Raw genomic sequence first — 15892 nt, forward strand, 5'->3', positions numbered from 1 at the left:
ACGAATGTTCAGTTGTTATTGTCCATAAGGATGACCTCAATGTACTGCTCTCTGTTTCTGCAGAGTTTTCAACAGAAGTTCTTCCACAGTAAAGAAATCATTGCCATCAGTTGTTCCTGGTGTAAACAGGCAGTAAGTACTTCATCTTCTGGGTTAGTCACCGTGGAGTAAATCAAACATCTACCCAATACAATCCAACAGAAAACTTTCAGTTTTATTTGAAATCTGTTTTTTTTTCATACAAGAAATCAATGAAAATCTGAGCCCTATACAATCTCCGGTAACATAACAATGTGCATTTCCTTTCAAATAATCTTGGTGTTTTTCACATTAAAAACTATAATACTACATTGTACATGGTACATCTTACAGTACTCTAACACACATTTAACGTATTTGCCACATATCCGACCCCACTGATGCTGAGCCTGTTAGGATATGAATTTAAGGGACTGATCATGAACTGCAGCACCTTAAAACCAAAGCTAGAACAAAAGGACTGAACATGGCAATAAATCAATGCACAGATGTGAACCATCAGACATCTGTTGTATGTATTTTATTTAACCTGATTGAAACTGGGATTACACACTAAATCAAGTTGACAAGTAAATAGACTATATTCCAGCGTTAAAAAAATTCCCCTGTTTGTGTTTATAAATAAAGGAGCAATATGTCTGATTTGCCAGTTTTGGATTTCTGGCAGCTGTATACTTTATTAAATGAACCAAATCATTTGGAGAATGAACAAAGCATGTATACATTCACAAAGACAGGCAGGTTTCTACAGGGTTATTGATACATTTTCTGATGCGGAGCTACTTTGTGATGTCTAAGAATCTACGCTTTTCTTGTAAAATAAAATCAAATTCAGGAATGTTTGCAGGACAGGAGATTAAAAATCAGAGATCTCAGATATTGGTGGTTGATTTGATCTTGTGTTGTCGTGAAACAGGGCCTGTTTTCACAATTGTCTTGTATTAAGGTATAGATGAATTGTTTGTCAGTATATCAGTAAATTAAGGAAACTTAATTTACTGTCTTAATGTGCTGTCATTTTAATATTTTAATTATTTATGGCTTCCACTAATTTGATCTATCTTAAAACCTATGCTTTTTTATGCTCTGCATTCAAGGTCATTTCTTTTGGTTTAATGATGAAATGTATCAGGCATATGACATAATTTGGTTGAATTATTCATATGATCTAGCTGCTTCTTCGTGAATAGTTTCTTTTTTAAGAAGAGTTTGCTTTTCTTAACGTTACATATTACAATTATGTTTGTTATCCAGAATAATCTGTTGCCCCAGTGACAAAAACCACAGACGTTATTAAACCTGAGTAAATAAAGTGAACTGGTCAGATACACTCATCGGTCACTCAGATGTTGAATGATTAAAAAATACAACAAATAATAAGATGTGTTTTTTTTGCAGTTCCACAACAAGGTGACGTGTTTCATGCTGCACCAGATTGAAGAGCCCTGTTCACTGGGGGCCCACGCTGGAGTCATAGTACCCCCCTCCTGGATCATCAAAGTCAGGAAACCACAGGTGTACACACACACAAATAAATATACAAACTTCCATCACAGAGCTCCCTCACCAGTCATTTGGCTGGTTTATTAAGTTCACTGAACAAGAAATGGCTTTGTTGGGCTAAATTTGAAGCTGTAGTGTGTATGTGTGTGTGTGTGTGTGTGTGTGTGTGTGTGTGTGTGTGTGTGTGTGTGTGTGTGTGTGTGTGTGTGTGTGTGTGTGTGTTTGTTTGTGGCCCTGATGTGATGTGAGCTGACACAAGTCTGATCTGTGTGAGGGAACTCTGGTCCATACACACACACATACACACACACACACACACACACACACACACACATCCCTCAGCCTCATCGCATGCTTCATTGCACTTTTAATTACCATCATCAAGGGACACAATGACAGTGCACTAACCACTGAAGTCTGTGTCTGTGTGTTTACACCTCAGAGCTCACTTAAGAACTCTGCCAGGAGGAAAAAGCGAACATCTTTCAAACGAAGGACAAGCAAAAAGGGCCTTGATGTAAGTGACATTATAAGACAAAGAATGTTTATGTACTTCCTTGCAATGTATATATGTATATAGAAGCTTTAGATTTAGATGTAATCTTACATACTGTAACTTTATAAACTGTAATACTTTTTAGTATTTGCATTAAGCAAACATACCAAACTATTGTTAATTCATGTTTTGCTTTGAGTTAATATACTAAATAAAAAAAAAAATAAAATGGAGAATCAGCCAGAATACTAAAAAAATGGAGATTTTAGTTGTCAGCCATGTCCCCCAGTCCTACCATAAAGAGAGTAAAGCCAGCTGGTAATTATGTTATAATTATGTTATATTTTATATCATTATATCTTTTTTTTTATGTTATCCCAGACTGATTTAATGATGTTGAGATCAGGGCTCTGCGGGGGTCACACCATTTGTTACGGTGGTCCTTGTTCTTCTTGTAGCTGAAGATAGTTATTATGCTTTGTGTATGTTTGGGGTCATTGCTGCAGAAGGTCTTTATAGCTGATTAAATTGCATTGTACCTATATTGTGTGATGGAATAAAACCCAAAGTGCATTAAGCATTGCCACAGTTTGTGTAGCTGTATTACAATATTTGCAACTAACATAAAGTTTCTTATGATGATTGATTTTAGCGACATTTAATGTTAAGCTCATACAGGCTGGATATATATCATCTGCCCTATGTGTTAGAATGTGGAAGCATATACACGTAAAGCACTTTGTAGTCAATGATTTAAAAAACATGCAATATAAGTACACTTTATTGTAGTTTTTGGGGGGGTTCAGCATTTTTGCTCAATAAATTGGAGAAATTATTCATCTCTTATCACTGGAAAGATAGTTGGTGATTTATTATCTGTTCATCAACTAATTGATTAATAATTCCCGCCTTACATATCACATATTTAATGTACTTCTATTTTAGGAGTCTAAGTGGCGTCCATTCATGCTGAAGCCTCTTCCTTCTCCTCTCATGAAGCCTATCTTGGTTTTTGTCAATCCCAAGAGTGGGGGAAACCAGGTCAGCAAACTTTGTGATCTTTCATTTTCATCAGTTTGAGACACAGAGACACAGATAAACATCAGATGAGGACGTCCTGTAATGTAATTTATACGCTGTCACAAAAATGATAATATCGTGTTGCATAATGACCCCTATTAGAGTTGAAAAAATAAAGATTGTTATTAATTTGTCTAATGACAGAACTTTTTATTAGTAAGCTGTCAGTTTAATCAGATAACCAGGGATTGTACATCTCTCGTTCGTTTTGTGGGTGTGTAGTTGCAAATGGGAAAACTTTGTCTTTTAATTTTTCTTTCCATAGGGCGCCAAGGTGTTACAGATGTTCATGTGGATCTTGAACCCTCGACAAGTGTTTGACCTGTCACAAGGTGGCCTGCGAGAGGCGTACGTACCCTCTGCAAGACACAGTGTGGGGCTTAATTAGTCGTGAAAACGTTCACACTCAAAGTGAAAAGAAACGCAGTGAAACATAATGGCCAGTTTAGTATAATTTTACTTAAAACTATTGTCACCATCTACAACTGGGAGAAAAGATCTAATCATTATCTGCTTTTATTCATATACTTCCACTGCTGAAGGGTTGAGTCATTTTCCTGCAACTTGGACTAATTACACCCACCAATCAGCACTGCTTTCTGCTAAAGAAGCTGCCTTAATTCTGCAACCAGGCCATTCTCTGCTTTTCCACACTTGACAGGTTGGAGTTGTATCGTAAAGTGCCAAATCTGAGGATCCTCGCCTGCGGAGGGGACGGCACGGTACGATTTATATCATAAACACTCATACGTTTATGACTCAGTTTTGGATATGGGTCAAAGATACAAAACATTTTAAAAAATAACCTTCTGTGTGTATACAGCATTAAAAAAATTGAAAATGAAATATAGGCATATAGATTGATAAACGAATAAACAAATAAAACATAACAGAAGCCTACGGACGACGTACCGTTTGTGTACCAAAATTTTATTTAGATTCTTGAAGGCTGATCATAAAAGTTCTGAGATGATTTTTGTGGATTTTTTCAGCACACAGCAGTTGTATGTTTGATGTGCAAATAATAAAAACACACCATCCTTTTCCTCACCTTAAGGTAAATATGTTAAGGAGTAAGAAATTAGAAAGGAAGATTATAGGAAAGAGGAGAAAGAAACAAGAGTTGGTTTGCTAACAGTAACATCTCCCATGTGTGTCACTAAAAGCACTGGAGAAGAAGAGGATACGACATGATCATTCAGTAAAAACACCAGTGAAACCTTCAATTGTTAGCATCAATGTTGAAGACATGATGGAAATATAACACCTCTCTGTTCAGGTCATCACTGTTCTTGACATGTAGTTATTTCTTGCATTTCAATGCAGGTTAGTTTTCTTCACAGTAATAACATGTATAAAAACAGGTGAATGCAAACCCACCTGTTATCTCCTCACTGCTTCACTGTTATTTAATTAGTTGTTACCTTCCTACTGAGTCCTGTGGAGGAAAGTATCAGTGAGTAAAGATAGTCAGTGATTACCACATAAAGCTTTTTTCTGTGATCTTTCCAGTTGAGGGAGAGCAGGTTTAGCTAAACAACTGTGTTGTGCTTTTAGGTATAAATTAAATGCACCACACAGCCACATCTTTAACAATGTGAGTGTCAGAATATGCAGAGCATCTCAAATAGCTGCCAGTTAATGTTGTGGCTGATGGGTAGTAGGTCTATTCTAAATCCTACCCTATACTCTGTTTCTGTGTAGGTGGGGTGGATCCTCTCCACGCTCGACGAGCTGCAGATGAACCCCCAGCCTCCTGTTGCTGTTCTTCCTCTGGGAACAGGAAATGACCTTGCCAGGACACTCAACTGGGGTGGGGTGAGTTCCTAGCCAAGTACACAAAGTATTCAACACAAAATCATGAGAATTATGTCAAAACATGTCAAGTAATTAATAAAAAAGCAAGAGTCGCAGATCACTGTTGGCAAAGGTGGAGCTGAGTTTAACAGCTCATAGTGATAGTGATACCCATAGTGATACATCAGTTCATAGTATTTATATTGAAAAACTGTATGACATATTTTGTGCTAATAACATTGTGGCTGATGGGTGTAAACAGACATTATAGGTGACCGTTAACATCCCAGGATTTCCAAAATAAGCAGTAGTAGGTAGGATGTCCTGAGCTGATACGATAGAATGAAAACGGGAAAGTGGATATGTGGTTTATGCAAAATACAGTCAAATAATAATATGCTGCTGAAATGAATCCAGTATTTCCTTTTTGACAAACCGTTTGCTCCAGAAACACTCGCAGACATCCAGGAAATCTATGAGAGCGCCCTTCCTGTGTATCTCATCCTCAAAATCCTGACAATTAACCATTGTCTGACCTCTTCAAAGCTCAGCACATCATGTTCACATGGCAGAAGTAAACTGTTTCAGAAATCCTGTGTCTGCTCCGCAAATAAAGTTTCCTTTTTAGCATCAAAATCAAAATCATCAAAGAACTCAGCTCTTAGCAGCTTGTAGTTGGTACAGCTTGTAGTACCAATAATAATTTTAGTTTTTACTTTTTAATCAGTGTATGCCAAAGCATTTAAAAGACGTTATTTGGTTGCAATATATGTATAATTACAGGTAAAGGTCGGTAAAAGTTTGCACTGTGTTATTATTAACATTTTAAAAAAATACAAAAAAACAACTGTATTTCCATTTAGATATAGACAGCACTGATGCTAATATGCCTGTGCAGCACTGGTATTATTTATCATAGAAGAGCGAGTGAAAGGTCAATCTGTTTATACATTACATGGCATCTCCACTTCTTTCACTCACTCTTGGGTCAATGGCTGCTGTCACTTTTAACAAATATAAGCAGACAAATACAAATGTGCTGGGAGACAAAAAGAAGGCTTGATAGGTTTATTAATTACTTCTACCACAGAAAAATACATCGTCACACCGTTAAAAATTTTTAAATGATGAATAATAATAATGTACCGTGAATGATTTTGTGGTAGATGGCAATTTTAATGTTATGAAAATAATACATTGAATAAATTAGGACCCCTGTATCGTATTAAATGGTCAAAATACCTGTACCTATGTCTTATCTTTCACGTCTTTTATTATTTTTAATAAATGTAGTGTAGCTAATTAATGTGAATTATAATTCATTGCATTGGCAGCAGTGAGTTCAGTGCTTTTTACTCCAACAGTTTTCCTGAGCTTAGAAATACAAAATAAACGCAGTATATCTCTTTGCTTACAGCACTGCAATATTCATCGAGTTGTAACCTCTGTTTTGTGATATCTATGATATGGCCACATTCTTGCTAACACACAGCCGTAGTGTGGAGATGAAACGACTGCAGTACAGGAAGTGTTGGGTGGGTTAAGTGCATAGTTGCTGAAACCTAAATAATCAAATATAATGCACCACTTTTCAGAAACGTGGAGGCTGTCACACTTTGTTACTAAAACAAGGTGAAGTGCTAAAGCATCAAGAATCTGTGCCTTAAAACACACACGTTGCAACAAAGAAGAGAGACCCTAAACAATTGAGGCTTTTCATTGGGATAGGACTGTAGGCTTGTAGTGATGATAACACATCAAATATCTCCTCTGTTAATGTCAAGCACTTCTCATTAATTTAAAGAAGAGTTATGGTAAAGCAAAGGAAACAAAATTCCATTTTGCTTATATGCTGATGATCCCGATCCTAGAAACAGTATAGAACACTGAAAGCTGGAGCCTAACCCAGCATTTATCGGGCGAGAGGTGGGGTACGCCATGGACGGGTCATCAGTCTGTGGGTGGACCTCCACACAGAAAGGCCACGGCGGATCCAGGCGCAAACCTGCCACCATCTAGCTGTGAGCCGCGAGCGTTAACCACTCCAGCAGCGTGGTGCCCGATGCAACGAAGTTTTATTACAAAACATGTTGTTCATGTGAACGAAAATAATAGTAGTTCTGTCATTTAGTCTCCGTGTGCACTGTGCTGAATGTTTAACCAAGGACGAGTCCCCAGCTGTACAGCGTGCAGAAAGTGCTGACACAGACAGAGATGGGTGCTTTGATGATCAGGCTGAGCCTTCATATCTGCCATGTAATTAGTTTCTGTTTTATCCTTTGTTTCATTTGGTTTTTCTGGCTGCAGGCTTTTTAATCCACTTGGTTTGTTCTTAGCTTTGCTTTTCGTTCTCCTTCTCTTCCTTCCCGGTTCTTCCCACCTTGCATTCTTTTCCTTCTCTAATTCTTTTTTCCTTACTTACACTTCCTGCCCCGTTCTTTCAGTTTTTCCCTCTTACCTCTTTTCTGTCCTTCCCACTCTTTTCCTTTCGATATGTTTCTTTCTCTTCCTTCCCTCCTCTTTTCACCTCCCTCCCTTTCCTTCAGTTTTCTTTATTTTCATTTCTTTCCTCTTGTTGTTTTCCACCTTGTACATTCCATTTTCCATTCCATTCTCTCTTTGTTCCATTTCTTTGCCGTTAAGTCTTTCCCACTCTTCTGCTATACGCTTTACTCCTTTCTTTTACCAAATTTTTCCTTTCCTGTCCTCCCTTTCATTTTTTTCCTCTCCCATCTCCAGCACTTAGCTTTTCTTCCTTCTCCTGTTCTTTCCGTCTGTCTTACTCTCTGTGTTGCTCACAGCAGCATCTGCCGTGCCTCTCGTCTACCTCCCTCTTTGTGAGTGTGAATGTCTCTCTGTGTGATTCACTGCGTGTCAGAGTGTGTGCACCCTGCTGATGAGCGCTACTATCATCAGACGGGTGTGTGTGTGTGTGTGTGTGTGTGTGTGCCTCTCTGCACTGATTTCTTGATCCTGTCCAATAGGGGAGACAAACGATGGAGAACGATGATAGAGGCTTTTTTACGCGTTCTTGTGTGTTTTCTCAGAGTGGTTATAGAGTCAGTGAAGTGGCCTCAGTGACCACTTACTAAAGACAGTCATTACATGCTCTCACGGTCTCTTTGACACTTTTTCCTCTCATTCACCTTGTGTGTTTTTGTGTGTGTTGTGCTTTTCCTTTATGCCCCTCAGTTTCCTCACATCCACCTGGGTCTTCTTTTGTCCTGCTGTGTATTCGCTACGTTTTTAGCTTTTTCCTTTCCTTTGCCCTTTTACAGGGGGCCTGGTGGCTCAGTGGTAGAGTGTTGGGTTGGGATGCAGAAGGCTGTGGGTACGAATTCCACCCCACCAGGTGTGGCCCCTACCAACCACCAAGGGCTACCTTGGTGCCGGTCCCGAAACCAAATAGAAATGGGAGGTCGGCAGCATGAGGGGCATCGGGTATAAACGTGCCGAACACATTCCGCTGTGGCGACCCCTGAAGGGACAAGCGGAAAGGCCTTTGCCCTTTTCTACCCCTCTACTCCTTCTTTTCCCATTTGATAATCTTCAAATTATAGATATTATAAATATTTTCAGACCATTATATATAACATTTAGGTGAAAGTGTTGTTCCCTTGTCACCATGCAGTAGCAAATTTGATGGCATCTATTGGAGTTTTTAGATGTGAGGAGTTAATCTGGATACATTTTCCGACTTCATGGATTGTGATCATTGTTTTTGCCCATTTATCTACACCGGTTCATAGAATGTCTGATTAGCTGTGCTCAGTCCTTTTGCATAGTCTCGCCACAAAGTCCATTGAGGTGCAGTTGTTCTGGAGCTGATGGTCATATAACGCCATCTTACTGAAAACCTTCATGACAGCTTGACCACTCTGCTGCTGAGGAGGCTCTACAGCAGCTCCAAAGTGGGCTGGGTGGAGAGAATATTACCTCCACAAAGCATCGTAATGTATCTGAAATCATGTGATCTCTTTTCGCAGGGTTATACAGATGAACCCGTGTCCAAGGTTTTGTGTCATGTCGAGGACGGTGCGGTGGTGCAGCTGGACAGGTGGAACCTTCTAGTAGAGAAGAGTGCCGCCCAGCCAGAGGAGTGCACACAGAAGGTCAGCTCGTGCTGTGGGTTGGCAGTTCGGGTGTGTGTGTGTTTGTGTACCTACATGAATCAGATTGTGGAGACAAACAAAGGCTAAGTAGTTAACTTGTATTATTGTTTCTTTAGAGGGAGGCAGCCACACCTACTGCAGGGGGCACATTGCATAAGCCTATCGCAATGTTTTTCCTTTAGTTTGAATAAGCCCGACTTTCCTGTTTCTTCCTGTATAAGTCCTTCCTTCAATTTTTAAGTGTTACACAGAAAAAATGGCTCAAACATCCTTCTGATGTACACAACAACAATGACACATCTTATAGGCACATAGTGAATACTGCCTTTTTTTGTTGTTTTGTTTCTCATATCTCAGTCTTATGTCCAAGGCTAATTACTCCAAAGTTTTATTTATTTGACAGTTGGAGTCCACTTGTCCTTTGTTGGAAGATTTTTAGTAGCCAAGTGTATATGTAATTCAAATCCCCCCCGAGCCAGCTAGGATCCATGCAAACCTTTTAATATGCAACAAACAGCAGGAAGTAATCCTTTTGAATTAGCCATTCAGCTTTGACCTTTCAACTACAATGAGAAGCTCAATAAGTGGCTAAAGTAGTTGTGCTTGTTTGGCAATAGAAGAAGAAATCATTACAGTACATATTTACAGTAATGTATAAGCATAGAACAAACATTGTGCAAAAAATACAAGCATCAATAGATGGATATACTTCATAAACGGCATTACTGCACTAATTTACATAAATGTCTTAAGCAGAGTTGAGGCTCAGCCAGCTCTGAGGGGATATTGTACAATATTTATGCTAATGCACTAACTTGAATGTGTTTCCTCTGTGTCCTTAGCTTCCTCTAAATGTGTTCAACAACTACTTCAGCCTTGGCTTCGACGCTCACGTCACCCTGGAGTTCCATGAGTCCAGAGGTCGGTGAAAAGTATTTTAATGTCCTTCTCAGTCCTGTCACCCTACTGTTACCTCTGTTTCTATTTATATACTCTGTTCATTCTGGTTAATGCATCATTCTCCACTGTTGTGAAAAAGAGTTTAGCAGAACAAAGTCAATTATTCATATGAACCTTTATGCATGCACACATTTTTCTCTTACTTTACATCTGTGTATTTTTCATTATTAATGTCTAAATGTCCACAATCTCTGCAACATATGTGATGTGTTCTTCTTCCAGAGGCCAACCCAGAAAAGTTTAACAGTCGCTTCCGCAACAAGATGTTCTATGCAGGAGTAAGTGTCCATATGACCTGTTGCACTCACATTCGCACACAAACACACACTGTTGTTGCTTTAATGAGACACAGACCTACACACACGAGGACTCTAGTACAGGAATGATATTAAGAGATGGAGAGAATTCATGGCAAAGAGAAAAAGGAGAAAGTTGTGTGCAAACAAATCTAGCAAAGCAAATAGAACTAACTGCAAGGTACAGCAGGTGAAGCTAATGCTGGATATGTCCTCAAAAAATAAAAAGTTTTTTGTGTTGTTTTTGAACCAGTCTGATTGAAATGTAAAAGTTTAGTAAAAAGTAAATCTTAGAAAAGCTTACATTTTAGCTTTCTGACAATTTTGTGGGTGTGACACAAAGAAAGAAATGATGGGTGGGAGCTAGAGAGGAAGCATGCAGAGGAGTTATCTGTTTTTAATAAGGGAAATGTAATGAACTGTAATTCTGTTTGTTTGGGTCCTGTGTGTGTGTGTGTGTGTGTGTAGGCAGCATTCTCAGATTTCCTCCAAAGAAGCTCCAGGGATTTGTCCAAGCATGTCAGAGTAGTGGTGAGTGTCAACACACTCTCTTCCTCTCTCTGCCTCGGTATCGTCTTCCCTGTCCACGTGTCTGGGCAGCAGGTCGGCTCGGTGATTAAAAAGCCCGTCCTTCAACTCCTTGTCTGACATCCTGCACGTCGAAGTGTCCTTCAGCGGGACATGGAAATCCTCTCCGTGCCACAGACATTTTGTATTTTCCAGATCATTTCTTGGAAATAATATAACTTTCCAAAAAAATGAACTGATATTGCTACAGTTATAAACTACAAGTTCATGTTTGAGTTTTTAAAGGGGAAAAAAAATTAAAATTGTGTAAAAAGTGGGAACAGTACAGAAAGATTAAAACTTATTCATTATTTTTGATCAAATAGGTCACTTCCTCTCCAGTCTGTGAAAGTAAAAGGGAGTGAACACAATGAACATCCTGGTAACAAACAGCTACAGATGTGGACTAAATTATTGATGGTACTATTCTATGGAAAAAACAGTTTCCTCATGGAAGGAATTTTTTTTAATCTTTTTAAAAAGAATGAGTAAAGGAACAATCAGGAAAATATGGGACCCCCCCAAATATAGTTCATTAGGTACAAGCGGAGAAAACTCTCCTGTAACAAATGTTACAAATTTAGTTTAAATTAAACAAATGTAACCCTCATGAAAAGTAAATGGTTTTGTTATAACAGACTTAAGACCGAAAGAAAAAACTGTGAAACTGAGAATGAAAACTGTGAACTGCCAGTGAAGCAACATGTAACAGCAAATGAAGGATCAGAGAGTGAACATTTTTTTTAACACGTTCAACAGACGAGAACATCTTGTAACTTAACTTTTATATTTCAGTTCTTTAATTTGTGCTACCACTGAGTTCATTTTGAAACCCTAGTCATTGTTCACCATAAGGCTTGTTATCTGGTCTGTCTGTTTCAGTGTGATGGAACAGATCTAACACCCAAGATCCAGGAGCTTAAATTCCAGTGCATTGTGTTTCTAAACATTCCCAGGTGAGAGAACATGCAGATGTATTTGTTCAACACTAATTGTTTTTTCTTTGCAGTTATACAGTGTTGTGGTTACAGCAAAGCCTCATTTTAATGTATGTCCTCCATATTTCAATATTTCCATGTAACAGTGTGTCTGGCTGCCTATTATGCAAAACCGAACACTGTCTGTGTCATTTATAGCTGACATTTTCCAGCAATAAGAAACATATTTCAACTTTGCAATTTCCCTTAGCACAAATTGCACCTGAATATAATTATTTGGTGTTTAGCCTATGAAACACCATTAAGAATAAAACATGAGATACTGCGATTCTCAAGTGAACACTCACAAAATTCCTTTTAGTTGGTTAGTAAGTCCTTATGGCAAGAACAGGGTCTGGCTTTGTACTGTGACACTGAAGCTTTTGATTTCAATCCTCCCACGCCGCCTTGGAGTTACAGTATTTGTGTATGTGCGTGTGCATGTGCAGGTACTGTGCTGGCACCATGCCATGGGGCAACACAGGCGACCACCGTGACTTTGAACCGCAGCGTCATGACGACGGCTGCATCGAGGTTATCGGCTTCACCATGGCGTCACTGGTAAGAGAGACAATAAAGCAGGACAAAGACACAGTGTTGTGTGTTTTTCTGTGAGGTTTCTAATGTGTAAACCCGCCTCTTGTCCACCAGGCCGCGCTACAGGTTGGTGGCCACGGTGAGAGACTTCACCAGTGCAGAGAAGTTGTTCTCACAACCTTCAAAACTGTACCCGTTCAGGTGAGCGCACACCTTATCACAACCCCCAAATTAGCCCCAGATTATATACAATTAGGTCCATAAAACAATGCCCTTAAAAATGAGGAGCTATGTATATTAATGGTTGGAAATAATTCACAATGCATATAACATTTGACCAAACCCTTAAATTAAAGCTGACAGTCTACACTTAAAGCACATTATCTCATTTTACAGATCCATTGATAGCTACACAATGATGATGGAGACTGTGTCACTCCTTAAATACCTGTGCATCTAACTATATAGAATGTGAACTGTGATTTACATGTAACAATAGTAGGAAATGTGTGTTCTGTAGCAGGTGAGTAATGTGAGCATACAATGAAGAATAAAGCCTAAAATATAAGTGGAAGCTTAAAAATATTCTTGTGTAATATTTACACAGTTAAACAGATGAAGACTTAATGGTGTTTTTGACTGTGTGCAAACGAGCATTTCAAACAGCAAGTTGTATTCAGAGGTGCTGTATGACTACAGCTCGTGTGGCACATCTGGCTGCTCTGCTATGGCTTGGGAGCCAATAAAGGAAAAAGAAGTGCGTCTTGGTATTGTCGTAAATTTGCTGTTCAGAAGAAAGAGAGCAGGATCAAACATGACACAGAGATTGCTGGCTGTCAAGTATCATCCTGCTTTGCCGCTGTCATCAATGCTCAGCTGTTTAGATATAATCAGCTAACATGACCACCTGCAGTATGACATGCTCTATTTAATTATGGCTTTGTCCTTGTGTGGCTTTGTGTGCGTGCATGTAGGTGGATGGCGAGCCGTGTCGACTTGCGCCCTCCACTCTACGCATCTCCCTTCGAAATCAGGCCAACATGGTCCAGAAGAGCAAGAGACGCACCTCTGTGCCCCTACTCAACGAGTGAGTCATTTACACACACACACACACACACAATCTAGGCCAGCAGTATTGTAAAATCCTGCTTTGCACTGAGTGAGTCATACAATCTGTTTAGTGGGAGCTGACATTCACTCCTCTCGGTGTCCCACGTCTCGGTTCAGCTCGCCAAACCACAATCAGAGCAGGGATGTGTAATGTGGTCCACTCAGTTAATCACATAGGGGTGTCTCCAGAGTGGGTTTCCCCTCAGCTGAAAGCACCAGCACAAGGAGGTGCTTATTGATTTCTTACATGGAGTAAAACCTGGTAAATGAAGTTTCACCCCTGTAGCTCTAATAATTCCTCACGTATATCTTTGTCTGTATATGTGGGTCTATTTCCTGCTGTTTGTTAAAGTGGACAAGCTGGACAGTGGAGGATAATTACTTGCTGTAGCTGCAGTGAACTAGTGTCTCTGCTTGATGTACTGTACTCTGTGCTATCAGTGTTTGTCTACTTACCTCTGGGCTTTTCTCTGTCTGTCCTTTCTCCTCTTTTTGTCTTGTTTCCATCCTTTTTCTTCACTTCTTCAATACCCTTAATGCCTTTTTTCTGGTGTGTTCTTTCTTCTTTCTCCTTCTTTATGGTCTTCCTCATAATCATTATCACTTCATTTAATTTCTTCTCCTCTACTTTTACTTCATCATCTTCTTTCTTCCTCATATTCTCTCTTATCCTTGTCTCCTTATCATTTTTGGTGGATATTATACTCTTCTGTTTTCTTCCCTTATTTATTTTATTTCATTTCCTTCCTCCATTCTTCTTCTCTACACCTCCTCATTTCTTCCTCACCTCCCCCCCTCTTCCTCCTCTCCTCTCTTCTGCTTGTCCCTCATCCTCTTCTTGTTTTTCCTCCTTCTCTCCTCCTCCTGATTCCTTTACTCTCCCTTTTTCCTCTTTCTCATCTATTTTCAATGCCTTATCTCATTTCCTTTCCTCCTTTTCTCTCCACTTGCCTCTTTTCCCTTCCTGCCACCACCTTTCTCTCCTCCCTCCTCCTCCTCTGATAATCTTGTTTACCCTCTTTCTTCTGCCTCCTTCTTTTTTTTTTCCTCTCCTCTGTGCCATACAATCCCCCTCTCTTCTGTGTGTGTGTGTGTGTGTGTGTGCGGCTGTAGTATTCAGAAGGTGTGTGCAGCTGATCTGCGCCGCCTCTCTGCCCCCCCTGACTCCTTCTCTGTGTAAGTACCTCTGTCACTGCATGTGTGTTTGTGTATATGGAAGTAATAAGATGTGTTGTGTCATGGTTTGTTTCCGGTTCAGCCACTATTTGATTTGCTCATACTGTCCTTATTTACTCCATGTAGCTGTTTCCACCTTTGATGTGACAGATGCAATCCAGTTTAGCTGATGGCATGACAGAAACCAACACTCAGAGATCAGATCAGAAATAAATATTTTACCTCGGATTTACTGTTCTGATAATCTAAGCTATTCCATCTTTTTTCTCTTTACTGTTCCATGCAAACTCTAGTTTAGGGAATTTACAGCTTTCTGAGATGGAACTCAACTTATTTTGGACCAAGGTGAACACAAAACGCTTTTGCAAATTAAGTACAGGGTAGAAATAAAGTGCAATTGTAGAAAGGATATGGAGACATAGAAATACTATTTTAGGTGGATGCAGAACCAAAACTACTGCGTAATATTAGGTAAATACAGACTGTAATACGTTTGAGGGATAACAGTAAACATTGGCACCGAAGCACAAAAAGTACTGTAAAATAACACCAAGCAGCAGAAAGTAGTGTCAAACTCCAACTGGTCAGAGCATACTGTCTTGTGTTTAATGTGATATTTGTTGGCTGTGTTTGTAAGTAATAAGTGGCCCAGTGTGACTGAGAGAGAGAGAGAGAGAGAGAGAGAGAGAGAGACTGTATGGCAGCGTAACGAAGCCTTTCTACCTCTCAATGTGCTTCTGCCTCTTGTGTTGTTGGTTTTCCTTCTGTAGTCACTTTAACTAACGTCCACCTGCACCTGTCTCTGGGTGTCACAGTCAACTGTGACACAGAAGAATCCAGGAGATGTAAATGTACTTTAATTTGACAGCCTTTCAGTCCGTCTGTAGGTAAAATGTGGTGCTTTTAAACTGGACAGATGAGGAACAGGACAGATGCTGTGTGACCAACTATGTTTTCTCATTGTGTTTTTGCTTAGTGCCCACCATCTTATGGATGTCAGTATTCTACTTTCATCCACCTCCATGCTCACTGAAGGCAATATTGCCCACAAACACTGATGTTGGCCCAGCTTAAAGTGAAACGCAAAATTAAAGTCATGTCGCAGGAAGATAGTAGAGTCCTATATTTTACACTTTGTGCTTCTGGAGGGAGCGTTTGCTACTTTTTACAACCTCCAGTTATGTGAAATGCTAGACCTTCTACACTAAGCCGGAATATAAAGGAACAGGATAGAAGAGAAAG

General features: G+C 39.5%; 1 protein-coding gene across 13 annotated transcripts in view; it reads left to right on the forward strand.

The window, feature by feature from the left end:
* dgki (diacylglycerol kinase, iota) overlaps nucleotides 1-15892 on the forward strand; it is a 67530-nt gene that overhangs the window by 38561 nt on the left and 13077 nt on the right. For 10 of the 13 annotated variants that reach the window (XM_067490903.1, XM_067490904.1, XM_067490905.1 and 7 more), the window contains 16 exons: nucleotides 64-132; nucleotides 1438-1554; nucleotides 1985-2059; nucleotides 2984-3079; nucleotides 3384-3466; nucleotides 3780-3840; nucleotides 4823-4936; nucleotides 8902-9027; nucleotides 9870-9948; nucleotides 10210-10265; nucleotides 10752-10814; nucleotides 11733-11806; nucleotides 12277-12388; nucleotides 12479-12565; nucleotides 13339-13451; nucleotides 14588-14650. In XM_067490903.1, the coding sequence (XP_067347004.1) occupies nucleotides 64-132; nucleotides 1438-1554; nucleotides 1985-2059; nucleotides 2984-3079; nucleotides 3384-3466; nucleotides 3780-3840; nucleotides 4823-4936; nucleotides 8902-9027; nucleotides 9870-9948; nucleotides 10210-10265; nucleotides 10752-10814; nucleotides 11733-11806; nucleotides 12277-12388; nucleotides 12479-12565; nucleotides 13339-13451; nucleotides 14588-14650 (1388 nt within the window). The remainder of the gene's footprint in view (nucleotides 1-63; nucleotides 133-1437; nucleotides 1555-1984; nucleotides 2060-2983; nucleotides 3080-3383; nucleotides 3467-3779; nucleotides 3841-4822; nucleotides 4937-8901; nucleotides 9028-9869; nucleotides 9949-10209; nucleotides 10266-10751; nucleotides 10815-11732; nucleotides 11807-12276; nucleotides 12389-12478; nucleotides 12566-13338; nucleotides 13452-14587; nucleotides 14651-15892) is intronic. The other 3 variants (XM_067490908.1, XM_067490909.1, XM_067490916.1) reach the window with 1 other exon arrangement.

Source organism: Channa argus, chromosome 21 (genome assembly GCF_033026475.1).
Source record: "Channa argus isolate prfri chromosome 21, Channa argus male v1.0, whole genome shotgun sequence".
In the NCBI taxonomy this organism is placed as follows: Eukaryota; Metazoa; Chordata; class Actinopteri; order Anabantiformes; family Channidae; genus Channa; species Channa argus.